Source organism: Acomys minous, assembly GCF_964271855.1.
Source record: "Acomys minous genome assembly, chromosome: 15".
Classification (NCBI taxonomy): domain Eukaryota; kingdom Metazoa; phylum Chordata; class Mammalia; order Rodentia; family Muridae; genus Acomys; species Acomys minous.
Genome location: NC_140497.1, coordinates 57,570,080 through 57,596,444, shown reverse-complemented (window position 1 = coordinate 57,596,444; position 26,365 = coordinate 57,570,080). Strand labels below are relative to the sequence as shown.

Genomic DNA, 26,365 nt, shown 5'->3' with positions numbered 1-26,365 from the left:
ACTTACGAGAACAAGCCCCGTCCAAAGATGTAGCAACTGAACAGTGTCCTGTTGCAGCCTTAAGGGCTTGGGACATGGGTGAGCAGCCTGGTGAAACAACCACCTCATTTACTAAGGTATGTCAAGGCCCTGGAGAAGCCTTCACAGAGTTCTTACAGAGACTGGGTTCAGCTCTAGATAGAGCCATACGAGACCCTGAGACCAGACAGGCATCGACACTGATCAGGGCATATGAGAATGCAAACAGTGAATGTCAGAGAGCAATTAGACCATTAAAATCGTGAGGAGCCCCATTAGAGGAATGGGTAAGAGAGACAGCTAATAATGGCTCTCAGGAACATCAAAACAATGCTATAGGACAAGCCACAGCTAGAAGACTCAGATATCAACACACCTGGTGCTTTAACTGTGGCAAATTTGGCCATTTACAAAGAAAGTATAAGGTTAAAAGCTCTAGACCTCAAAATAACAGGTGCATTAATTCTGGAGAAAACGGTACTTGAAGAAGAGAGGGGGGAGCTTCTGGCCATGATGGTAACGGTATGCCGAGACTTCCCAGATATTGTAGCTGCTGTGGAAAGGGGAAACACTGGTCTAGGGATTGCCAAACCAAGACAGTCATACAAGGTAGCCTCCTGCCATCGGGAACGGCAAGCTTGAGGCCCCGTAGCAAAAAGTATGAGCCATCTTTCTTTGGTCAGCCAGGAGGTAACAAGCTTACAGGAAGACGGAAACCGGATATTGATGATTCAATGCATGCTACTGAAGGCAGCGCAGCTTTGGACCTGGCCTCAGATAAATCTCTTACACTGTCCCCACAGGCTGAATGTCACAGAATAGCCACTGGTGCTTGTGGCCCGTTACCTTCAGGGACAGTAGGAATAAGCCTGGGAAGAAGTGGACTAACTGCTCAAGGCTTCATTGTGCATCCAGGTATTATAGATATGGACTGTAATAAAGAAATTAAAACCATGGCCTATGTAAAAAAGGAGATGCAAATTGATGCAGGGGATGGAATTGCTCGCTGTGGCTATTTCCTTACATCAAGGGCAAAGCCGCCCCAGTAGAGAGGACAGGTGCATTCTGGGAGTACTGGAAGATGTGTGTTCTGGCAATACTGGGTTAACAGCGAGTTATGAAAAATAAGAAGTACAGTAAGTTATTTTTAAAAAAACAAGTAAAAGAAAAGCCTTTTAAAAAAAACAGAAATGGGAAAATATTGTGGAAGTTTTGGTTTATGGGTGAACATGTTTTTGTTTTAATCCCAGGTGTGGGGTACGCGGTCTGCTTCAGTTTGTCCACAGCTGATAACTGCCTCCTGAGAGGACAGGTGATGTTTGTCAGCTGTGAGCTACCTCGTGCTGAGCCCTGGTCTTTGTCAGAGGGGATAAATGCCAGACCCACAGGGAGACGCAGGGATCAGAGAAAGAAGGCAGCTGCTGTGCTTCCCCTTGTCCCGGTTGCTGCTGATGCAGTCTGACAGGAAGAAGTCAGAGAGATCCCGAAATGAAGACTGGCTTTGCCCCCAGAGAACCCGATGACCCTGAACAGCAGGAAGCAGCTAAGGAAAACCATGCCCCCTCTCCCCGCTCACCTTCTTTCTCTCCTACCTGGTACTGGGGTGTTGGAAGGGATTGAGGTAGAGAAGGGAGAAAGAGATATAAGAAACCAAAACTAAAGTAGATTTTAAAAGTACAGCTAACACAGTAGGACACTGTACTGCAGGCCCAGAATGGAATCCACTGCCTGCAGCAACACAGAGGGGACTAGACGGCATTTAAAGAGAAATAAGGCACAGAAGACAAATACTGCATGTTTTCACTTGGTATTAATTGATACATGATGTAAGTATACATGTTTTGGAGGTAATCGGATCAGGGTGGCACACGTATCTGTCACCTCAGACAATTGTCATTCCGTGTGAATATTCATAATCAGTGTAAAAGCCAAGAAGTTCTGTCTCAAAGTACAGGCCAGGTATGGAGGGGGTGTGCCTAGAATATCAGTACTTAGGATACAGAGGCAGGGGGATTGGTGAGAGCCCAAAGCCAGCCTACTACTGACAGCTCTAGACCAGCTTAGTAAGCTACAGTGCATCCTAGGCCAGCCTGGGCTACAGAGAGAGCTCTAGACCAGCTTAGTAAGCTACAGTGCATCCTAGGCCAGCCTGGGCTACAGAGAGAGCTCTAGACCAGCTTAGTAAGCTACAGTGCATACTAGGCCAGCCTGGGCTACAGAGAGAGCTCTAGAGCAGCTTAGTAAGCTACAGTGCATACTAGGCCAGCCTGGGCTACAGAGAAAGCTCTAGACCAGCTTAGTAAGCTACAGTGCATACTAGGCCAGCCTGGGCTACAGAGTAAGATCCTGTCCCAAAAGGTACAGAATTGGTCAGAGGAGCCTAGCGAGGATCTGAGAGAAATGGAGAGGGGGTGGCTCAGAAGTCAGCAGAGCTGGACAGGAAGAATCGATCCCCTGAGTTACACAGGACAGGATGCTCCACACTCTTGGTCTGACAATTACCTGCATGCTTCAAATTCCCTAGGCAAAGGCTTTGAATGTTCCCATGGGAATGGTACGTCTGAGGTGACAGACACGCCAACCGCGCTCTCTGATCTGACACCACACGTGACACACAGGTACTAAGAAGTCATGCCTTAACACCAAAACATATACAATTACTGCATCAATTAAAATTAAAAATACGTTTTTTAAAGACTTAATACTTATAAATAATGCATATTCTGTCTCCTGGTCCTTGCAAATGCTGTCCATTTATTATTCTAGGCCAAGTTGGCCAACTGTCTAACAGTTATTTACAGCATTTTATGGAGGAACAGTGGTGCAGGGGAGGTAGGGCACTGTCATTCCCATCTCAAGTGCACCGTGTTCTTCTGGTCAAAGACTCACAAAGGCATCTGATTATTAAACTCCAGCCTTCCGATCAGCAAGCAGCATGCTCAGGTACAAACATTTTAAATATGCTACTGTGCTCATAATAAATGCCTTTTCTGTGACAATGAAAATCATGAGATAAGCCTGTGGGGGGCAAGAGGAGGCTCAAGGGTAGGAACAGAGTAATAGCCATGCTATTGCCAGAAAACCAAAACCAAACGGAAGGTTATCAAAACCACTGTATCACGGGGAGCAAGCAGAGCAGGGCTGTGCCCCTCCCTCGGGGCTCAAGGCAACGTGCTGAAGGAGCCTTCGTTTTTTTCTAAGATTTATGGAAAAAGGAAACCCATTATTAAAGCAACGCGTGTGCTGGAGTGGCTGCTAAGGTCGCCTGGCTTCTGTCCCTCTGCAAACGCAAGTCCATGCAAGGCCCCTTCTGACCGTCCTGTATCTTCCCAGCTGACCCCACTGCTCCAGCCACAATCTTCCGTGAATCCTCAAGTCCTGTCCAACCGCGGGGCCTTGGAGCCTGTTTACTCTCCCCCCTGCCTCACTGACACGTGGAATGCACAACATTCTCATCAGCTGTGACCTCCCCATCCTCCACTGGATGGCACCCTCCAGGAGATTCCCGGTGTCCTCGCAGGCCTTGCTGACATACAATTCGCATTCCACACCATTCACTATTTGAAGTACACAACGCATTCAGGGAGTTATCTGACCATCACCACACTAGAATTCCAGGCCTTTTTGACCACATTCACCACCGGCCCTCCCTCGTCCCTCCCACTTCGACATGAGGCCAGAGTGACTCTCCTTCCTGCCTCTACAGCTCGACTTATTCTCAACATTTTAGGCCCCAGAATGGCGCAGGGCGGCATTTTTGAGACGTGTATGTTACATACACTTCCATCTCTCCGTCCCTCCCCCCAGAGCCGAGGCTTCAGGGCAGGGACTGCTTTTCTATCCCAACTTTCTGAGGGCACAGGCCTGCGACACGGCAGCTCTGGATACGCAAGAGAGGTGCATGCAACATGGAGGTCACTCACAAGACCTCAGTGAAGCCAGCAACAGTGACGCAGAGGCCTGACCGCAAGTAGGCGGAGGGTAGGAGGGTTCAAGATGCATGACGTGAAGGGAGGGCAGGGGTGTGTGTGTGTGTGTGCGCGTGTGTGTGCGTGTGTGTGTGTGTGTGTGTGTGTGTGTGTGTGTATGCGTGTGTGTGTGTACGCGTGTGTGTGTACGCGTGTGTGTGTGTACGCGCATGCATGTGTGTAGAGCAGTATATGTGGCTGAGGCTGAGGCCTGAGCTACTTTTAAAATGCCACTTCCTCCCAGAACTCAGGAGGCTGAGGCAGGAGGATCCTAAGATCAAGGTCAGACTGGGCTGACTCAAAGCACTGATGTTAGAAAGGCAGCCGGATCCCAAGTCATTACAGCCTGGAACCTGAGCTCAGAGATGATCAGTATCCGGGATCTGAAAAGTACAGTATGTAAACTTTCTTAACTACCGTAAAATTAATTCACTTCACAATGACTTGGGACACTATCTTCCATGAAATGAAGCCTACACCTTGTGAAAACTTAAGTGATTTCTAATTCCAATTTGCAATTTCGCAGACAAATTCACAGTCACTGGCTATATGTGATAGCACAGGTCAGTCATTTGTGGATCCAAACAGTTTGACTTTTAAGGAAAAGTTGTTAGAACACAGTGGGATATTTTTCACACTGTAAGACTAGGCAGGATAGCCCAAAGGCTAGGTTTACACTTACATGACCTTCAGAGCCAGAAGTAGACATTTCTTTTTCTACTAAATGGCTACGGGTGCCTAACCTCACAAGGATGCTGCAAGAATCAAAATGCTTAGATCAGTGCCTACGGCATGGTGGGTACCACTGAGGTGCTGGCTACAAGTCAGAGGGTGCCATCTTTTAAGCCTTTCTCCATCACAGCCAAGCCCAGGCCAGCTTGCTATGCACTTAAGCAAGACAGAAGTAGCCTATATGCCCACAGAAGCCAATCAATTAATTTAAATGGGAGAGTGGATTCTAGTACCCAGCCATCACCTGCCAGCAGCCAAAGCCATTCAAACCACCTGGGCACAGCCCAACAATTCTAACCCAGTACCCTGCAGCGTGGGAACAGAAGGTCAAGATGCAAGGCAGGCAAACCAGGCCAAGGAAAAGCAGGCAGCGGGGAGGAAAGTGTTAACCTCATTCGTCTGATCAATGCTCGATTCTGGAACAAAAAGCCAAAAGAGGGAGCTACAGAAGAAACACTGATAAGCAGGTCACTGTGTGATGCAGCATTTGCATAGAGTGCAAAATCCAAAATTAAATCCATCCAAGCATCCGGCCACGGCCGGTTTCCTCCTCACTCTCACAGGACCCAGGGAAGGGGCTGGGAGAAGAAAGCCAAGAGGAGGCGTGCCATCCAGCACGCTGTCTGTGCCTGCCACTACCATCTCAAAGGATCCGGTCACTTCAGGACGCACAGGCTGGCTGTGTTCCCAATGTGACAAGGTACAAAGGACTTCAGATTCCTTCTCCTCACCCTGCCTACCACTGAGAACACAGCTCCACAGGGTCATTCAGAGACAAAATAATCATTCAGTCCCGGTAACCTTTCAGGGCCCAGGTTGAGAGGAATGTCAGGTCTACTGCGCTCTAGGCCAGAGTCCCAAATCTGCCACGTGCCAGCTGAGTTACCTCATCTATCACCAACCTAACGCACGGTGCCTCGGTGCCTCATCTGTGGAGCCAGAAGGACAGGATCCTCCCACAGGCTCCCGGGGCACCAGGGAGCTGGTGCACAAAGCACACTGACACAGCAATGCCCATACCACACGCCCTGCTAGCTGGACAGGAAGACAACGATGAAGGGACAACAAGGAGAAATTCTTTAAGGCCATGGAAGGCCATGAATACAACATCCCCTGGACTGACTGGCAACTGTCCTGTCCCCTGTTTGATTGATCAGGACTAGGAATCTATGGAACCATGTGGGGAATGGCATCTTTAAAAAGAGAGGTTAAAAATAAACATTTAACCACACCCTAAGACACAAAAATGGTGGTCAGGGGTTAGCATCCTTCTTGTAACAGCTACTGAGTGGCTCTAAGCAAATTCTCATCTTCTGGCTTTTCTGCAGTGTTGTTCGACATCACCTGTTTTGAAACTTGTGAGAGTATTTCCACATACACCTACTTAAGATGAAATCTCCAACAACTTAAAACTGTTCCAGCAGCAAGTAAGAAAGTACAGAGTACTTTTCTGGGCCATAGTTCTCCAGCAGGGTTAAATAAATACCTGTTGTCACTTCAAGTACCCTGCCAACAGGGGGGTGCAGAGGAGCAAGCTGCAACACCCCAGACACCCTACCAGATACACTATCCCAAGGGGAAGCGGCTAAGGCAAAGGCGGCAAGCGACAGTGGGCTCTGGCCTGGCCATTCACAGGCAAGGATAATAATGGCCCCCTCTGAGGGGTAAGTGAAGAGGGGGGGTGCAATGCTAAGATCTGTCTACATGCAGAGCAGAGCACCCCAAACTGCTGTTGGAACACCCAGCTAAATCTCAAGCCATTGTGTATAAAAAGCCTCAACCCCAGTGACCTTGAGGTTGACCTTTCTGCTCTCCAGCTTCCTCGCCTATAAAATGTGGGTTCACCTGATCTACTTGGGGATAGGGGTGAAGAACACAGTAATAAAAGGTCTTATTTCTACCTTCCCCGTGTCCCTTTATACCCATCTCCCTATAGAGGAATTTTAATTCACAACATGGATGCTTTGGCAAGAGATTACATCCAGTGAGTGACGTTCTAGGTCTGTGTGATCCAGCCGGATCTCAGCAACAGAGGCAAGCAGATCTCTGTGTTTAAGGTTGCCCTTGTTAGAGCATGTTTCAAGTAAAGAAACACTTACATCCAGCCGTGGTGATGCACACCTTTAATCCCAAACAATAAAAGTAAAATTAGTTTGCAGAAGGAAAACACCCATGTTTGGAAATGATGTCTAATACTGAGTGGCAGGCAGAGTGACAATCAGAGAAAGACTTGAGAGGACAGGATATGCCCAACTCTCAGGAGAACAGAGAGGAAACAGAAGCTACTTAAGGAAGCAGAACAGAGAGTGAGGGGAGAGGGGGCATTTTACTGGGATAATAATAGGCAGGTTGAGGAGAGAGAACAAGAGAGACTCGGGTGAAGACAGAACGAGCCAGAGAATGAGAAGGAGCCAGGAGATTAGAGCAGATCTCTGGAGTTAGTTTGAGGCCAAGCAGAGCAATTCAGAGGCAGAGAGAGAAGCCAGTTTGAATCAGTCAGCTGGGAGAAAGAGTTGGGACCACACAGCTGAGATGAACCAACCAGCCAGAATTCAGAAAGAGAAAGGGCGGGCTTATTCAGCAGTCTCAGAGGCTGAAAACATTCTAGGCCTAGATTAGATTGTACAAAGGCTAGAAGCTTCCAGGACTAGGCCTATGTTAGTAGACAGAAAATAACTATATCAGGAGAATAAAAGTTATTTTTACATCTCACCTCCCTTCCTCTTACTTCCTTTCCATTCATGCACCCCCCCCACAGGTCCTATCCTCTGCCCCTCCTCCTGCACTCAGCTCCCCAACCAGCCACCTGGCTGTCTCAGGTCTGCCCACTCCAACTGTTCCATCAAACCCACTCGCTGGTGAACTCACCTCTCTCCTTCCCCAGGAAAACTCCAAAGGCTAAGCCGACAGGGTAACTAATAGCCCTTTTAGGAAGTCGAGCCATGTGCCTCCTACTGGTTCCAAACAACCTGGGCATCCATTAATCCAGCAGCCAACATCCGTCCCTCACCCGCCCACTCCCTCTAGCCCCTCCACTCTCTGAAAAGCAAGCTCCAGGTGACTTTGTCTGTTAAAGCAATGTCTGGCAACAACTGAAAGTCAGGCCGCTCAAATAACAGACTGTCTCTTTTCCTCAAGGGTTCCTGTGATACCACACCTACCAAGGAGTGCACCACCACCAATCACCTGCAACAGAAACACCTCAGATGCCTCAGCTCATGGGCTCCTTGGGACCAGCTCTCTCCCCAACACACTTCCATGCATCCCAGCCTCCTTGCTGTTCCTCACATCAGGCATGTGTAAGTAATGCCTTCCCCAAGCACACCAACATCCAATTGTCCTCAACACACACACACACACACACACACACACACACACACACACATTTTCTCTGCTTTATTTTTCTCTACAGAACTAATCACTATGAAACCTATTTGTTATCTGCCCCTCACTTACCCCAGAATGAAAACTTGTAGACAAATGAAGAACTGGGCCTTGTGCACGGTAGGTCCTCAGTGGCTGACAGCTCCACGCCCCCATAAAAGGTAGTTTTTAATGCATGAAATCTGTGAGCACAAAACCTACAATCTCACAACTAATAGATGGCATAGCAAGGTTGTGTGAACCCAGACACTGACTCAAGGGGCTTCACCTACCCAAGCACATTCCTACTTCCCAAGCTGCCTTCCACTAAGCAGAAGGAAGACACCATCACATCCATGGAGCAGACACTGGGGTGGCATGTCGCTGGGCCACAGCACACTACACTGGAAAACCTTTGCACCCATCATGACATACATGGTTCATACAGCATGGATGCGTGTGTGATGCTGTAGTGTCTTCATGAAAAGAAAAATAAGCATTCACAAGAAGGACACAGACACAGATACATCTTAAGAGCTAAGTCCCTGAAGCTGGGGTCTTGTGGAAGCGGTGACTCATGGGCGGGCCATGGGAGGGCCGCTCTTGGAGTGATGAGAATGCCCTGTATCTTAGCTTAGTTATTGCTCTGCCAGGGTATTTGTTTCCCCATCTATCCAACCATATACTTAAGCAGCTATAATTTTATAATATGTAAATTATAACCTCAATAGAACTACTAGGTATTGTTTTTGGCTAAACAAAGTACTCCACCCAAGAAAAACTCAGGGACATTTCACGGTTAGTACCCTCAAATCATAGTATGCACTCAGCTTCTGAGCATCCCACCTCTGAAATGGATTTCCCAGAGGCAAGAGAGGCCATCAGTGGGGACAGGAGCACATAGCTCCAGCTGAGACCCAGCCGCTGGCCTGCTTGTGGCTTCCAGTCCTTAATACCTGCAATGCTGGCTCCTGCCAACGGCAAGTGAGGACATTGCATGAATCCTTCAGTCACCTCTGAGTGGAGCCTTCAGGCAGCCAAGAGTGGGATCACTGCTGTTCTCCACAAGAGCCTCTGCCAGGTGAACTGACCAGTGACAGGGCTGTGGCTGAGTTCTTAAACCAACTATGGTGAGTTTAAACAGAAAAGTGTTAGTTTTGTTTTGGGTTTTCTTCTAAATAAAGCACTAGACTCACAAGGGAAACTAGAAAGCCAGGCCTGTGGACCACACAACAGAAAGGATCCCCACACACAGACACATGGCAAGATTCCCCCCAGACGGAACCAACTGGACCAACTCCAGCTCTAAAACCAACAGAGCTGCCTTGGCTGAGCACTCACCAGTGGTTCTCCCCAGGCTACAGCCTCCCTTTGCTCAGGATGGCAGGAGGCAGGAGGGGTGCTTCCAAGCAGGTTGCTGCTAAGCTAAGCATCCCTCAAGCCAGAGAGAGCCCTTAAGGACAGACAGTGTTGAGATACATCACTCTCTGCTCTGCAAGCCCTGCCGATACAGGCAGCAGGTAGAGAATTTGCTAAACACTCATGAGAAAACGAAACCCCCAAAGGTCTACCAAAAACAAAACAAAACAAAAAACACAAAACAAAACCAACACACACACACACACACACACACACACACACACACACACACACACGTGCGCGCATGCGCAAAGAGGTGGTACTCCCTGGAGGTATGGGTCTTTTTCCTATCATTTACGGTTTTTTTTCCATATATTCATGACTTTCAAAAAACGACAGCCTGCCTTCCTAGGTGAATACAACCCGTTTAACATTTTCTAATTTAAAAAAAAAAAAAAAAGCAATTCAAAGCTCAGGAGGCATTCTGCAGAACCATGGACATTCCAGGAAGAAAAAGTCCTTGGCTCCAAAGCCGTCATGTGACACTTACAAAGCATGCAATTCTATTTAAAATGAATTTCAGTGTTTTTCTTCCTAAGATACATTTTCTAAAGTATGTTCTTAAAATAATAATTCTCAACAGGTACTTGTAACCTGAATTTCACAGTACCAACCAACTGCAGGAAGCAATCAACACCAGCTCAGGCTCCCAACCAGAACACGGTCCTCTATCAATTTTAGCTTTAACTTACACATTGTAACATAGTAAGTGGGAGAAAGAAAATTAAAAAAAAAAACAAAACCTAACAATCACATTGTATTCTTTTCTATTTTTGTGGGCATTTAATATTTTACCTGCATGGGTATCTGTGCACGAGTGTGCCGGATGCCCTCAGAGGCCAAAGAGCGTGTCAGATCCCCTGGAACGGGGGTTACAGATTGTGGTTAGCCACTGTGTGGGTGCTGAGAACCAAACCCAGGTCCTCTGCAAGAGTGGCTAGTGCTCTTAACCACCGAGCCCTCTCACCAGGCCTCGTCTCACTATACTGTTCAACAAAGAAATAAAGCCGTAAACCCAGATATGGCCCTAAGACAAAGAAAATCAAAAGAGCGTCAACCTAACTCCCAGACAGACTTGGGGACAGCTCTAGCCTTCTGTCCCAAACACACGTCTCCTCATCCCTTGCACATACTTTGAAGCATTTTAATCTTGCCACACTAGACACTCCAATCAAAAATAGTTTATACACCACTATATAATGATCTGAATATGTAGTGTTCCCCAAAGCCTATCTAGCTTGGTACCCAGCTAGCAGTGCTACTTGAAAAGTAGCATTACCCTTGGTGCCTCTAGAGAAAGGAGGTCACCGGCACTGGGTCTTGGGGAGAATAATATTGTCCTGGTCCCTTATCACCTTGTGCTCTGAGGGTAGACAGGGACACCAGGCCTCAACTATGGAGGCCATCCTCCACCACCAGACTCCTGTTCTGAGGAGGCAACCTGGAAGCCCTCAAGGGTTTTGAGTAGAGAAGGAAATAACTAAAAGCAAAGATGATTCAGCAACTGAGAGACCAACGTAGCACAGGCTAAGCCTCACGCAGGAGCACTGGTTGTCACAAAAAGGACTGCATCAGACCCAAGACGGTGGTCACGGGTTGGGGAGAGAGGACAACTGTAGGGACTAGGAAGAGACACAGCCTGTGTGCCTGGATTTGCAATGACGTAAGAGCCACACTGTGGGTCTCTCTGGGAGTGCACTTTGCAGAGGGGGTTAGCAGAGGACGGAAGACACCCCCCCCCATGAGTGTGGCAGCACCTTCCCACGGCCTGGGTCCACAAATGAACGGCCAGAAAGTCAGTGGCCGAGAGCCAGTTTCATTTCTCCTTCCTCTGTACCGCGCTGCCTTGCACCCCTGCCCGCCCTCCCAGCTCTGTATCCTCACACTGTTAGCCAGAGGAAGCCCTTTCGTCTTCAAGTTGCTGTTGTCAGCTACTTGGTCACAGCAATAAGATAAGCGTGGAAGACACAGCCCCTCCCACTACAAATCAGAAACGGGTAAGAAGCCTCTAAGGCTCCAACTAGGGTGACTAAAATTACTGCGGCTTCATTAACCAGATGAGCAAAAGCAACCAGTTTTGGTTTCCTCTTGCCTAACTACAAAGCTAGGGCCACATATACAACCTCTTTCCAATATACAGAAACATTTTGGTACACCTCAAGTGTGGATGTCCCTGGGAGTCAGTAGTTACCAAAGGCAACCTGACAGGCCATAAAGTACCAGGCTGCATTTTGCTGCTGTCAGCAGAATTAGTGGGTAATTAATTATTGGCTACAATTACAAGGATGACCGTGATAGTGATTAAGATGAAAATAATGCAAACATCAAAACAAGAAGAAGGAAGTAAATTACAGCACCTCAAGATAAAAACAAGAGAGATAATAAAGTGGGTTTTGGGGGGGGGGGTTGGGGGATTCCATCAAGTACCAAGTAAAGGCCTTCTGTGAGCCAAGAATGGAGAATGAAGAGAAAATGTACACAAATTTCCAACCAGGAAAAGGATGAGAGCGCTTTCTTCTTTGGCTCAGTTATAGACAAGACCACAGTGATGGCTGTCCTTGGTTGTCAACTTACCTACATCTGGAATTAACTAAAACCCAAAATGGAGTGGCACACCTGAGAGTGATTTTTGTTTAATCTGAAGTGGGAAGATGCATTTCCAATCCAGATCATTGGAGGTGGGAAGACACACCTCTCATCTAGGCCACGCCCTCTTCTGGAAGACAGAGGCTTTTGTTTTTTTGCTGGACTGCTCTTGTCTCACTATCAAGTCTGTTCCTTCACTTGACATTAGAGCCTACTTCTTCAGGATCCCAGTATAACCCGAGGACCAGCTGAGGCATCCAGTCCCGTGGACTGAACAAGTACTGGGTTCCTGGACCTTCTATACATAGACAGTCATTGTTGGATCAGCTAGACTACAGCCTGTAAATCATTCTAATAGAGACGTGTGTGTGTGTGTGTGTGTGCGCGCGCGCGCGCGCGCGCGCAATTCTGTAAGTTGTTGCTCTCGAGAACCCTAACTAATACAACTGCCTCCCTCATCCCCCAAAAGAATGCTTTCCAATAACTAGACTCTTAAAAAAAATAAGTCCTCTGAAATGTTTAAATGCATAGCTAAATCCACAAGAAAATATAGGACCTAGCCAAAGGTCAAACTCAAAGGTCCCAAACACCATGGTAGAAAGGACAGGGTGATGCTGCCTAGGGCTTTTTGGGTTTACAGACTGGAGAATGTTTATGAGAAGGGCAATGGGCCTTCAGGATGTGATGTGAACAAACAAAAACAGAAGAAATGTAGACTAATATTTTCTTTAGATTTGAAGACAGTTATAGACCTCATGCATTTTTTTAGCCTTATCATGCAAGAGCAAATCCCAGGACTGAATACTTTTTTGAAAAATGTCCATAATACATACATACATATATATATGTATGACATATATGTATATGTGTGTGTGTGTATACATACTGCAAGAATTGTTTTCCTAAAGCATCATATACTAGGCAGCTTCTCAGACCTTATTTTAAAAGCCATCCTGTAAGGCTGGAGCTGGCAGTTAAGAGTGCTTACCGCTCTTGCAGAGGATCAGAGTTCCACTCCTAGCACTCACGTTGAGCGGGTCACAACCGACTGTACTCCAGTTCTAGGGGCTCCCAAGCCCTCTTCTGAGCTCCACTGCATCACACACATGTGCACACCCACACACATATACACAATTAAAAATAATAAACTTTAAAAAGAACATACGCAAATTCAGAATCGTCTTAACCATGGTAAGTGATTTCCAAATCTTAAAAGCTGTCAGCTAGATATTTACCAGTGGGTCATTAAAACACCGCTCTGATAACTATTACCAAGTTTCATAATATCTGATCTACCACCACACAAAAGTAATCCATCACCTCTGAGCCAATCTTACAGCCCCTACATTTGATTTAGGAGTGGTCACCAAGGAGAAGCGGCGAAGGGTGTGGTGGTTGGAAGTCCACAAACTCGGGAAGCCTGGTAATAGTCAAGAGGGAAGGGCTGTACAGCCCGGCATCTAAAGGGCAAACAATGGCCTCATCTGCTCTGCACTTACATAAAAGCTGAAGACACCACACTTTTGCTCACCTTTAGGATTTCACTTCAGGTCCAGTATGAGACTATTTCAACCCCAAATTCCACTAAGCTTCCATTCTCGATTCACTTCCCCCAAAGCCCCTAATGCTTGGACAAACCAAATAGCCCAAGAAATACCAGTGCAGTTATCTGTATTTTCTTGACAAGGGAGATACGTGTATCTACTTAGTTACCATAGTTATGTAAGGCTGTATATACTTCACCCTAAGCTCCCATACTCCGAATCCACTCTAAATGCTCCCTGACAGTCGTTGCTTTAGAATGAAAGTGTGCCGCATGGTTCAAGACTAAATATTCCCTCCGCAAGGCTACCGGATGTAGGGAAATATAATTACTCGGAGAAAGGCCAAGGCTTGACCTGGGCTCGCCCTCTGCGGTGGACACTGTCCTAAGGAACCCAGGTATCTCCCCGGAAAGAACGCACTGGGTCTCCGCGGCATAAAGCACGAGTTAGCCAAGCAGGGAGGTTCCAAGGGGCGCGCTGCATTCTGGGACTCGTTTCCACAGTTACCCACGTGCACCCAACCCAACAGCGGCCCAGCGCGGCAGGGACTACAAGTCCCAGAATTCCGCGAGCTTGCCTTTCCCTTTACACCGGCTCCTGGAGCCAGACCCTAAAGGAAACCCCTAAAGCACCCTCCCGTGCTTCGGGCCGAGGTCGCTTCTCGAACACCTGGTCCTGTGCCTCCAAAGCGGCCCTCCGTACAGAGTAGCGGGTCCTGACGCATCAGCCTCCACACGTGATGGTTAGAAATTAGACAACTGCGTCACACACTGCCAAACCTACGAACCTCCGGGGACCCCGACACCCTCTTATGTTAATCCCCCACCACCATGCCTCCAGGATCCGACCGGGCTGGGTCAGCTCGCAGACGGCGGCCTGCCTCCAGGTCCCACAGCCCTAGCCCGCGCTGACCTCGCTCCCCGCTGCTCGCTAAGCGCGGTGGCCACTGCCAGCCTCTGGACACCTCCCGGGTACCCGGCCCCGCCCCCTCCCCCGCGCACCCCGAGGCTCAGGGCGGTCCCCTCCTAGGCAGGACCCGGCCTCTCCTAGGAGGAAGCGCCTCCCCCAATGCACAGTCCAACGCCCCCCACCCCGCCCCAAGAGCACCTAACCCGGGAATGACAGCCCTCCCAGTCCCCACTCCTCCCCACCTCGTCTTCCAACTCACACCGCAACCCTCCTAGCCCTGTTTCAGCCACCAAGCTGCACCGCAGTTCTATCCACCATCCACCCCTCCAGGGACCCCACTGTCCCAACACCTGCCCCCAAGCCCTCTGGCCACTCCCCGCCGCCGTCCCGCTCACGGGACTCCTCAACTATCCTATCTCACCGCGACGCCTCCCACTCTGTGTCCCCGTTACATCAGCCCGCAGCCCCTCACCGGCCGGGCCACGGCCCCCGTTCCCCACCCATTGTTCCCGCCCCCGCCCCCAGCCCTCCTTCCCATTGTCCCCGCCCCCCACTCCCCCTCACCTCCGCCCCCGCCTTCCCCGACCGACTGCACCGCTCCAGCCCCGCAAGCCTCACCCTGCACCCGGACCATAGGCCCTCTCCCTGCTTGCTCGTGCCACCTTAGACCCCAGCTGCCAGCGCCCGCCGACGTCTCCACCCCCTTGCACCACCGACTCTAGGCCCCCGGCCTTCAGAACATGCCCCCCCTTCCCCCACCGAGGAAAGCCAGACAGTCCCCACCCCACCTCCCCGTCGCCCCTGCCCCCGCCCCAGCCGCCCGCGGCGTCATGGCCATCCGGCTCCTGGAGGGGGGCGATCAGCCCTCTCCCAGGCCAGGGACTCCAGCGCTATCGGGACGGGGGAAGCGGAGAAGGGAGCGCGGGAGCGGACCGGGTGTGCCGGCCCGCGGGCTCTGCGCTACTCACTGACAGCTGCAGCATCCGAGTGCATTTTCGGGCAGCTCACACCCGCTTGCCGCCCGGGCTCCCGCGCTCCACTCGCGGTCCCCCCACCGACTCCCAAACCTTAGCTTGCTGAAGAGGACCGGCGGCTGCCACTCCGGTCCGCCCATCCCGCCCTCCTCATTGGCTGCACCCCACCGCGACACCGCCCCTCTCCGGCTCTCATTTGGCCGAAGGAGTGCTGGCTGCGCCGCCTGGAGATGGCAAGAAGGCCCCGCCCCCTAGCCTGCAACGCGATTGGCCCCGGCGCCTCGCCGCCGACCGCCCCCGACGGAGGCCACTTTTTGGAGCCGCGGGTTGGACCCAGAGGCTGTCAGTCATCCTGGGGTCCGAAAGCGCGTGGAGGGGCGAGGCTAGGGAATTGGTCCACCTTGACCCTGAAGCCCCGCCCTGTGGCGGGCGGATCCTAGCGCGGGAGACTAACCCGAAGCCCAACCCAGAGCCCGGGTTAAGCGTCTGAAACAAAGCAGGAGGAGTGACCTGCAACCAAGCTCCGGGTGACAGGGACCGGTGTTCCCTGAGAGGTGGTCAGCCAGATCCTGCTACTGCCCGCGCCAGGGTCGCACCGGTTCTCAGTCGTTTCTCATCGCAGGAAATTAGAAGAAAAAGAAAAAAAGAAAAAAAAAAAAACTCCGATTCTTCATATGGAGCAAAACCCTCCCTTTTATCCCACAAGCTTTCTGTCCCTAACTTTGGAAATGCGCTTCTTTTTCAGAGTCATGCATAGCTTGCGCCAAAGGTTTCCAGTGCTGCAGGCATTGTCCGTCTGATACATCTGCGGTCCATAGACAGCGAGAGAAACCCAGTGCCACATTAGACTCTAGGGTCAGCCCGCCACTGGGGCTAGCCAGGTCCCCAGACTGTAAGTCTCAGAATTCTAAGTCAGGGGGGCTGAAGAGTGAACCGTGTTGTTTGACAGGAAATCCTTAGTGGGATTGTCCTGAATCAAAATTTTGAGTTATGTTGGATTTAAATGCTGCATCTTTTTTTGTTTTGTTTTGTTTTGTTTTTTGCTTGTTTTTTTTTTTGTTGTTGTTGTTGTTCCGCTGTTTTTTAGCATTTGAAAACCAGTTCTCCACAATCTCTATGGTAATCTAATAATGCTAAAATATGTTCAGGAGGGATGCCTCGCCCCTACCGAAAACACACATTCCACTTCCTCACCTCCTACAGCCTTTGCCCCAACCGCAGCCTAGACATTCTGTAGATCCATTTACAGACAGTGGATACGGCCGAGGATGACAAAGGGGTCAGGTGTTAGGATTCGGAATTCTACAACCCAGACATGTTACAAGACCAAGATTAGCAGAGACCTTGTCATCTACATCACCATCATTGTGATGTGCTCCATCTCGCCATTCCCGATTTCTCTGTAAGTTAAACTGCATCCCTAAAATGTTAGCGCTCATATTTGTCATTCAGATGCATACGATTCACTTCATCAAATTGCAGAATCTCAGAATTACACCTGAAGACATAATCCTTCACAGAGCATCCTTTTGGGTTCCGTTAACAGGACAGGGTCTTAGCTAAACCTCACAGACCTAAAGGAAGGTACCTGCAGACTCCCAGGTAAGGGGACTCCTGTAATTAATAATGTTCCTATGCTCATGTTTCTGTTTCTGATCCCAGCCTAATCTAGAGAACCAAGAATTACGGTTTATCCATGTTTCTGAGATTTTGTATGTAAAATATTTGTATGTGTGTGAGGTTTTTGTTTTGCACAGAAAAGTGCTTGCTTCTTGCTACTTCTAAATTAAAATAAGCCCATGATTTATATTAGCTATTAATTTGCCATATTGATTTATCTGCAGCAAACTTTATCATTGAGAGATCACTAAGTCTAAAGGACCTGCCTGTTTGCTTTCTCCCTAGCTCTCAGCACTTCCTTGATCCATGCGAGGTATTGGGGATAGGGGGGCAGAATTCTCAACCTTTGCTGTTTCTCAGTTTACATTCCAATAGGGTCAGTCTATTACTTTCAAGTAAAATACGGCTTTAATTTACCCAGATCACAGTAGTGGCTCAGCTAGAGCCTGAAAACTGAGAGGCAATGCTTTCTTAGTCAGCTGAGCCTCACTGCTCAAATCTCATGAATAACAAAACAACTGCATGATGCTCAATGAATATGGCCCTGAGGGCTCAACCACCCCTGAGATTGTAAGTCTTCATGGTCAAGGAACTTGTAGTTATGTTTTCATCTCTCCAGCACTCAGCACAGTGGTGGGTGCTGACTCACTGCTCCTGAGTGAAGTGGATGACAACTGGTGGGGAATTTTATATCTGAAAGGAACCTGGAGATTATCAAACCCAACTTCCTCATTGTAAGAGTCTTAAAGTTCAAAGGAGGAAAATCTCTGATCCAAGTCATCAGGCTGGACAATAACAAAGCAGTATTTAACAACTCGAGTTTCCAGCTCCTTGTTCACACCTCCCCATCACCACACCGGTCCAAGGAGAAAACCTCAGATCCCCAAGGTGGCACTCTCTCCCACTTCTCCAAAGTTCTACCCAGCCAATACAAATTCTGTTTGGAATATGGCCTTTTCATGGAATCCAGTAAGGCATTCTTCAATATATAATATATATTTCAATTTCATTTCTCACTCAGTAACATTCCCCAATAGCAAGGTCCCTATAGATATATTTACTGAAATAACATTGTTCATATTCAAATCCCAGAAGAGAAATAATTGAGTGTCTTGAGACTCAGATCAGCAGCTTTGGGGGTGCAGCATGTCACTTCATAGTACTTGGTTCCCGATTTAGAATATTTAGTAACAAATGAACAAATTATGGTGTGTCCACTGGTACCTGACTCAGCAATTTCCCATTTTGTTAGTTATATAATATTAATTTCAACAAAATATATTTTGAAATATCTTAAGCCTAGACAAAAAGTTGACATGGAAGTCTAGTGAGAGAAAGAATAGCACAAATTTGGGGCTTTAAACTTTCCTCCCAATATATGTGCTTGTCCCATGTGCACTGGGTTTGGGACACTGAATGGAAGCCAGCGTAGCCCTGGAAAGTAGAGGTGAATTGGTCCTGCTTAGATTAGTAGCTACATACATCCCTGGTCAAAGCGTGAAGAGAGAAAACAGCATGGAGGCACTAACGTAACCTTTGATTCCAGACAGAGCTGTGTGAAACTCAAGTTACCAAAAGTCAGGCTTAAGTGGGCACAAGGGATGTGGAGATGAAAATGAGTAAAAACACAAATGTATTCAGAGAGGACAGGGTAATTAATTTCCTCAGAATCATAAACAGGTAACTTCATAGAATTGATGTTCGTAGAATGTAAGCTTAAAATACACTTTAATGCACGAAGACACTTGGGTGGGGGGGACTTTAATGACACTTCCGTTTTCTTATGAGCCAACACTGTATCTATAATATACTCTCAACGTGGGAAGCTGGAGAGGTGACTAGTGGCTAAAGAGAGAGGATTGCTTTTGCAGAGAAACAGAAGTTCAGTTCCTAGCACCCATGTCAGATAGCTCATTACAGCCTTCCAACTCAGCTCTGGGAATCCCCACGGTAACTGTATTCACATGCACACTCATACACACAGTAAAAATAAAAGAAATCTTTATAACATATCCCCCCAATTTTTTTTATTTTTATTTTAGGACCCTTCTTAAATCAATTCCTCACTGGACATTTTAGCTTAGAGAGCATGTCTGTCATTTTCTCAAACCAGTGAAAATAATAGGCTCTATAACTGCTTATAATAATTAATACAGTGTGGTTCAATCTTGTAGTGATTGTAAACATTTTAGATTCTGAGTCCTGCAGCATAGGTCCAGGGAATGTCCCTAAGCAATGGTGAGGTTGTTGCTATGGCTACCGCTATCATGTTCCGTCACATGCTGATTCTCACACCACCTCTTTCTTTTACTCTAAGCTAGCTCCTTGCTGATTAGTGGATGTTTAATTACTTACTGTGCTGCTTGGTTTTTGCCCGCTTGACACACACTAGAACTACTTGGGAAAGTAACTCTTGAGTGCTTGACTTGTGGGCGTGTCTGTGGGGCATATTCTTGACTAATGATAGATGAGGCAAAGCCCAGCCCACTGTGAGTGATGCCATCCCTAGGCACATGTTCTTGGGTTGTGTAAGAAAGCAATAATGCCAAGTTATCTGCTCAGATCCTGCCTTGAGTTCTTGCCTTAACTTTCTTAGATGATGAACTGAAATCTGGAGGCCAAATAAGCCCTTTCTTCCCATGTTGCTTTTGGCCAGTTCTTTATGATAGCATCAAAAACTTAACTAGGACACTTGCACTCTTTCTTCTCTGGCTTCTAAAATTTACAGTGAAGACAGAGACGGGGGATGCAAGAGCATGCTCACTGGGACAAGTCACCAGTGCAGCCTACTGTGGCAGAAAATGCAAACATTTGTCTAAGGAAGAAAAAGTTCATATTGGGAATTCACACGGAGAAGTCCTCTGAGTATGGAAAGTCGATATCCAAAAAAACCAAGCCAATTAATTGTAGTACGTTCTAGAAGACTTTCTATGAACCGAGACTCATATTGTGTTCCCATAATGAATTATTTCTCTTCTTTGTACTTTGAAATAACGACTCTTCCCTGAGTGCCACAGTTGCCAATATCAAACACTTTGTGGTGTGTGTGTGTGTGTAGTGTGCATGGTGTGTGTGTGTGTGTGTGTGTGTGTGTGTGTGTGTGTGTGTGTGTGTGTGTGTGTAAGTGTGCACTTGGGTGCACATATGTAAAGACCACAGAGAGATATCAAGTGCCTTCCTCAAATGTTCTCCACAGTATTTTTTCAAGACAGAATCTCCCACTGAACCTGTTGCTCACCTAGACTGACTAACCAGCAAGCCACAGGGATCCAGCTGACTCCTCCCTCCTGGTGCTGATATGACATTCACACACTCAGGCACCTAGCTTTTTACTGGCTTTATGCATCCGTGGCAAGCACTTTTCTTCCAAGGCCCCTTCCCAGTCCTTAAGACACTTTTAATCTGGTAGGTTGAACCCTAGCCAATGACTTTGAGCAGTATGCATGAGCCAACCTGGAGTAAGAAAGACCGTACCATTTACAACCATCACATGAAGCACAGTGCTACCCAGGAGGCTGAAGCAAGTGGCTGACAAGGCCGAGGCCAGTCTAGGCTACATAGCAAGGGCTTGTCTGAAAGAAAAATCAACAAGCCGACATGTCTGGGCTTCACTTTCCTCATCTACAAAAACAGGAATAGTTTCATCAAGGCGTAAGTAGGGACAACAGAGTCAAGTGCATCAAGTCACTTGTAGGACTAGGAGAATAAAGCCAGAAGAAGCATATGAACTCTCACTGCCCTGGGCATCTTCCTGTTTCCCAATGAGCCTGATGCATGCCTGTGAGGTACAGCTGGCTACTTCCCAGCTCAGGGATAAATTCAACCAAAAATGACTCTTTCTTAATGAAGCAGTTATCTGAAGTATCCCTTAACAATGCTGAGACTTTTCCAATTAGACTTAACATCATGTTTCCAATTTGTTTTCATTCAGCAATGAATTTGTTTTGCCTATTGTAGCAATAAAGGAATTTTCATTTAAAAAAATATTTCAAACTTCCAGATTTCTTGTCACACAGCTATCAGGTAGCACTAATGGAGCCTCAACTAAGTGTTTTTTTTTTCTAGAGCCGATATGGGATGCTTAGGATGGCTGTTTCCTTTTTACCCAGGGCCTCTCACTTTGTGGGGATTACACCTGCCTAGGGAATTAGCAGAATTTGAACAAAAATGTATTCATTCCTGACTACATGGTCTCTGAACTGGATTTTCTCTCCTTGTTCCACACTGAGCTAATCAAGTCGGAATGAAGTTGCATTTAATTCAATCTCAGAAGGAATAATTTTCCAATTCAGTCTAAACAATGCCTGACCTTTGTGGTGACTTCTATGAGTATAGCATTTCTTCAATTCCTGCAGCTAGCAGGAGATAGACAGAAAGAATAATCATTTTCCCTGGACAATAGCACCTGTGTGTTGTCAGGCTCTTCATTTTTCTGCCTCCTCTAGCCTGCTTTCATGAATACAATGTCCTTTTAACATCCCTCCCAGGGCGTTACAAGAGACCCCATCCATCTCCAGATCTCAGAAGCTGCACGGCAGCCTAGCATCTTACTACAGCAGAGTGAAGCATTCTGGGAGAGGGGAAGGAGAAGGCAGACGGCAGTAGGAAAGGGGGGGGGAGCTGTGGAAAATGTATGTTCACGTCCTTGGAGATACTACACTATGGGGTAAGAACTTCCTCTTCTAGAAAAAACTAGCACACAGGACAACCAAACCTGGACAGCAGGTTCCAGCCTCACCTACAACAAAGTTGAAGCTGCCTCTTCAGGCCTCCAAGCACAGATTCTCCCCTAATGGATGTGACCTACAACCTACCATGGGTGTCATGTTGGTGGAAGAAAAGCAAAGTATCTACATGCTCAAGAAAAATCAGTGCTTCCAAATTTGAAGTAGACCATGCCAACGCTCAAATGCTCATGAACAAGAGAACTCATATTTACCTACCTGAAAACGACTTTCTCCAACAAGCCCAGATATTTCCCTATTATTATACTTTCCTGCTTTAGCCAAGATAGGTTAGGTCAATGTCAGCATTCTGTGGGGTCAGACCCTTTTCGAAGTCATAACCACCCCATCATTGTCCTTCATTAAAAATACCTAGGTTAGACAGGTACTGCCTTCTTGAAGCCCTGGGGCTTCAGGCAACACTTGGTGGTTACCTGCAAAAGTCCCTTTTATTCGCCTGATTAACCTAGACCTAGTCCTGGAAGCTTCTAGCTTCTGTACAATCTAATGTAGGCCTAGAGTGTTTTCAGCCTCTGAGACTTGCTGCTGAATAAGCTCGCCCTTTGCTGTTCTTTCTGAGCTATGGGCTGACTGGTTCAACTCAGCTGTTCTGGCTCAAACTCCTCTCCAATCTGACTGCTTCAAACTGGCTTCTCTCAGCTTCCGACTGAATTGTTCTTCTTAATCTTAAACTAACTCTAGCAACCTGGTCTCATCTGCTGGCTCCTTCTCATCCCCCTGCTCATTCTGTCTTCACCTGAGTCTAGCGTGTTCTCTCTCTCTGCGACCTATCTTATTACTGTCACAGTAAAACTGCCTCTTCTCTCCCTTGTTCTCTGTTCTGCTCACTTAGTTTCCCTTTCCTCTGTTCTCCTGAGACTTGGGCACATCCTTTTCTTTTCCGAGACAGGTTTCTCTGTGTAGCCTAGCTGTCCTGGACTCACTTTGTAGACCAGGCTAGCCTCAAACTCACAGCGATCCGCCTGCCTCTGCTTCCTGAGTGCTGGCATCAAAGGCGTGCACCAACACCACCCAGTTTTGGGCACGTCCATTTCTGCAAATCTTTCTTTGACTGTCACTTTGTCTGCCACTCAATTAGATATCACTTTCAAACTACAAACTAACTTTCCATTCATTGTTTGGGATTAAAGGTTTGTACCACCAAGCCTAAGCTTTCCTTTACCTGAAACTTGCTCTATACCAGGCTGTCCCTGAACTCAGATCTGCTCATCTCTGTCTCTGGCATGTGCCTCCGCCTCCCAGTGGATCTGCATTCCAGCCAGATCACATAGACCTAGAAGGTCTTTGGATGTTATCTCTTGCCAGAGCACCCACATTCTGAATTAAAATTCCTCTATATCTACCTGCAATTCTGTCAGAGTGGGATTAATTTCTTTCTGTTAGTTTCCTTCCTAAGCATTGATGACACCTGGGTCTGTGTTCAAATAACCAGAATTTTGTTGGGGAGCTGGTAGGTAAGGGCAATACCTTCAGTGTGAAGATGAGGCACTGGGACAGAAATGCCAAGAATAGACTTTATCTCATTCCAGATTTTTCTTCCATCTCCAGCTTGGGCCTGAGCCAGCACAGCTTCTTCTGAGGCCACCGTAGCCTCCAGGTTTCCAGTTCTCCAGCTATAGTCCTCACTGCCTTCTCTGTCATCTGATGCTTTCTTTTCCTCACCCCACTGGCTCCAGGACCCCAAATCAACTCCTTGCTCCTCCCCCAAGAGAGTAGCACCAGTGCTCTCTGCTGTCCTGCCCCTGTCCTGCAGTAATAGTCCTTTACCCTGCGTCCAGCCCTGAGCCCCACCCTGGCCCACGTTGCACTCTCTCTCCCTCCATCTCCGTCATTGTGTCTGGCTCCAACCTTGAGCCCCACACTAGCCCACGTTGCACTCTCTCTCCCTCCATCTCCGCCACTGTGTCTGGCTCCAACCTTGAGCCCCACACTGGCCCACGTTGCACTCTCTATCCCTCCATCTCCGCCGTTGTGTCTGGCTCCAGCCCTGAGCCCCACACTGGCCCACGTTGCACTCTCTCTCCCTCCATCTCCGCCATTGTGTCTGGCTCCAACCTTGAGCCCCACACTGGCCCACGTGGCACTCTCTCTCCCTCCATCTCCGCCATTGTGTCTGGCTCCAACCTTGAGCCCCACACTGGCCCACGTTGCACTCTCTCTCCCTCCATCTCCGCCATTGTGTCTGGCTCCAGCCCTGAGCCCCACACTGGCCCACGTTGCACTCTCTCTCCCTCCATCTCCGCCGTTGTGTCTGGCTCCAGCCCTGAGCCCCACACTGGCCCACGTTGCACTCTCTCTCCCTCCATCTCCGCCATTGTGTCTGGCTCCAACCTTGAGCCCCACACTGGCCCACGTTGCAATCTCTATCCCTCCATCTTCATCACTGTTTCTGGCTCCAAAGCTCTAACATCACAACTTCCCTTTGCATTCCAACACTTCAGCTTTGCAAAACCTTCCAAGATACCACACATAGCAGATTTCAGAACAGTGATATTGCTAAACTCGCTGCTCACTGTGTGCCAGGCACTGTTCTGTACCACCGAGTGAACTCATACCTCCAAACCACACTAGGAAGTAGGTACTTTTGTACAACCCACTTTACAAACAAGACTAAAGCACACACAGGTAAAGTAACCTGCCCAGAGTCACATGGCCCCTTGGTGTGGTGCTGGGAGAATCTAAGCCAACAGGCTCGCCTCTGGTCTTCTCTTTTGGCCGGTGTGCTCTATCATTTCTCTCGACAATCTTTTAGCTAGGACTGCTTGTTTGCCCTTAAAAACGCACTCTGGCTCCCTTAAACTTGGGTGGGTCTGAATCTCTTCTTCTGGCCCTAAGTATGCCGGCACACTGAGCACAGCCCTTGGGAACAAGCCTGCTTTCAGCCCCCATGAAGCGTTAAGAAGCATCATAAACCTCTGGTCCAGGACAGGGACCTTTCCTCCCTTCCTTGTTAAGCAGATGAGCAGATCCAAAGCAGGACCTCATGCTGGTGGGATGGAAGAACAGGACCCAAAGCAGACCTGCCGTCTTGGGAGGGCCAGAGCCATGCTCCCATCCCCCTGCCTCCCAGATGCTCAGGATACCTGGAAAATGGTTTTCCCAATGTGATTCGTATTGCTCACCTACCCTTAGCAGGTGAAGGCAAGCCTCCCTGTTTCCTGTTGATAGGGTGAAGAGAGCATCAGCCTAGAGGAAAGCCATAGAGGAGGAGCCTGGAGGATTGGAACGAGAGTATCCAATCTTGTCACTCGTAGGAAGCTGCAGGGTTGTTGTTGAAGCTGTAGGGAACCTCTCCCTGCTTACCGGCACAAGATGGAGTCACTTCACTTCTGCTGCCCGGGTCTCCCTCCTATCCTTTGGCTCTGGATTGCCTCCCTACTCCCCAAAGCCCATGATTTAAAGGCTAAGTCCTCAGTTAGGCACAAAGCTTGGGGGCACAGGGGGGAGGGGAGAACACAAGGGACAGGGATGACACTAGCTTGGCCTTGAAAAGGGTTGTGGAACTCCAATCTCTCCTTATCCTCTTGTGTTCCCTGCAATGTGTTTCCCACCAGCCATGCGCTCCTGCTGCGGTGTGCCGAGTCACCACAGGTCCAAAATAACAGCCAATCAGCTGCAGACCAAAGCTGTGGGCCATGGGGCAAGTAAACCTTTACTCTTTACTATCTCTGGTATTTTGCTTTATAGTAGAAAGCCTTCCAACACAGACCTTGGATTGGGGCTACTTTGATGCAGTAAGACTCGGGTCCCAGAAGAAGACAGACCTTCAGACTGCACACTGAGGGGCAGTTGATGGATATTTTGACCGACGTGGGCCTGTCACAACTTACCTTTCCAATGTCTCATTTCCTCAGACCCTTGTGGATAACAGGCTTGCTGTTCTTGAGTAAACTAAGTTGAGGGAAAACAGGAATCAGGTTAGAAATTGATGGGGGAAGACCCCAACCTACTTCCTCCAGTCACCCCTCAGATCCCTTCGGGTCACTCTTCCTGCTCACGCACCTCCATTAAGCCTTGCTTGATCAAGGCTGTCCACTGGCATGGCTTTATCCACAAGTAGCCTATAATACTGAAACAGAATTTTGCCTCAGAACAGAACCAGGACAAAGGGGATGGAACCATGGGCCTGAACCATGTGAAAGGGGGGCTCAGAAAGTGCCCCGCAACCCATCTGTGTGGAAACAAGGACCCAAAAGCTTTCAGCACCACCTGCGGAGGTATAAATGGGAGACACCAACAGTTGCTTTTAGCATGCCCCATCTTTTACTCAGAAGAACACCCCTCTCTTCTGCAACATCCCAAAATTTGCTAAACAAAGCCAGGAACATTAAGCTAAATGAAGTCAGGAAGCCCCACCCCCAGGCGAGCATGTGACCTCAGCTGGACCAATCAACTCCCTTCTCTGGAATTTTAAAACAGGCAAAATGGCGGTTCTGCCCGTGGGCTCACAGCACAGCCCACGGCCAGAACTCCCACCTCAGCAAAGG

General features: G+C 48.2%; 1 protein-coding gene across 7 annotated transcripts in view; it reads right to left on the bottom strand.

Annotated features, from left to right (window-relative positions):
- DCUN1D4 (defective in cullin neddylation 1 domain containing 4) overlaps positions 1–25,966 on the bottom strand; it is an 81,248-nt gene extending 55,282 nt beyond the window's left edge. The window contains exons 1-2 of one of the 7 annotated variants that reach the window (XM_084759732.1): positions 25,881–25,966; positions 25,709–25,769 (exon numbers count right to left, since the gene is read on the bottom strand). In XM_084759732.1, coding sequence (XP_084615858.1) covers positions 25,709–25,769; positions 25,881–25,886 — 67 coding nt within the window. In that variant the 5' untranslated portion in view covers positions 25,887–25,966. Of the gene's footprint in view, positions 1–13,617; positions 13,915–13,961; positions 14,063–14,542; positions 14,600–15,507; positions 15,671–25,004; positions 25,024–25,708; positions 25,770–25,880 lie in introns of those variants that run through there. The other 6 variants (XM_084759743.1, XM_084759738.1, XM_084759737.1 and 3 more) reach the window with 6 other exon arrangements.
- Between the last annotated feature and the right edge of the window lie 399 nt (positions 25,967–26,365).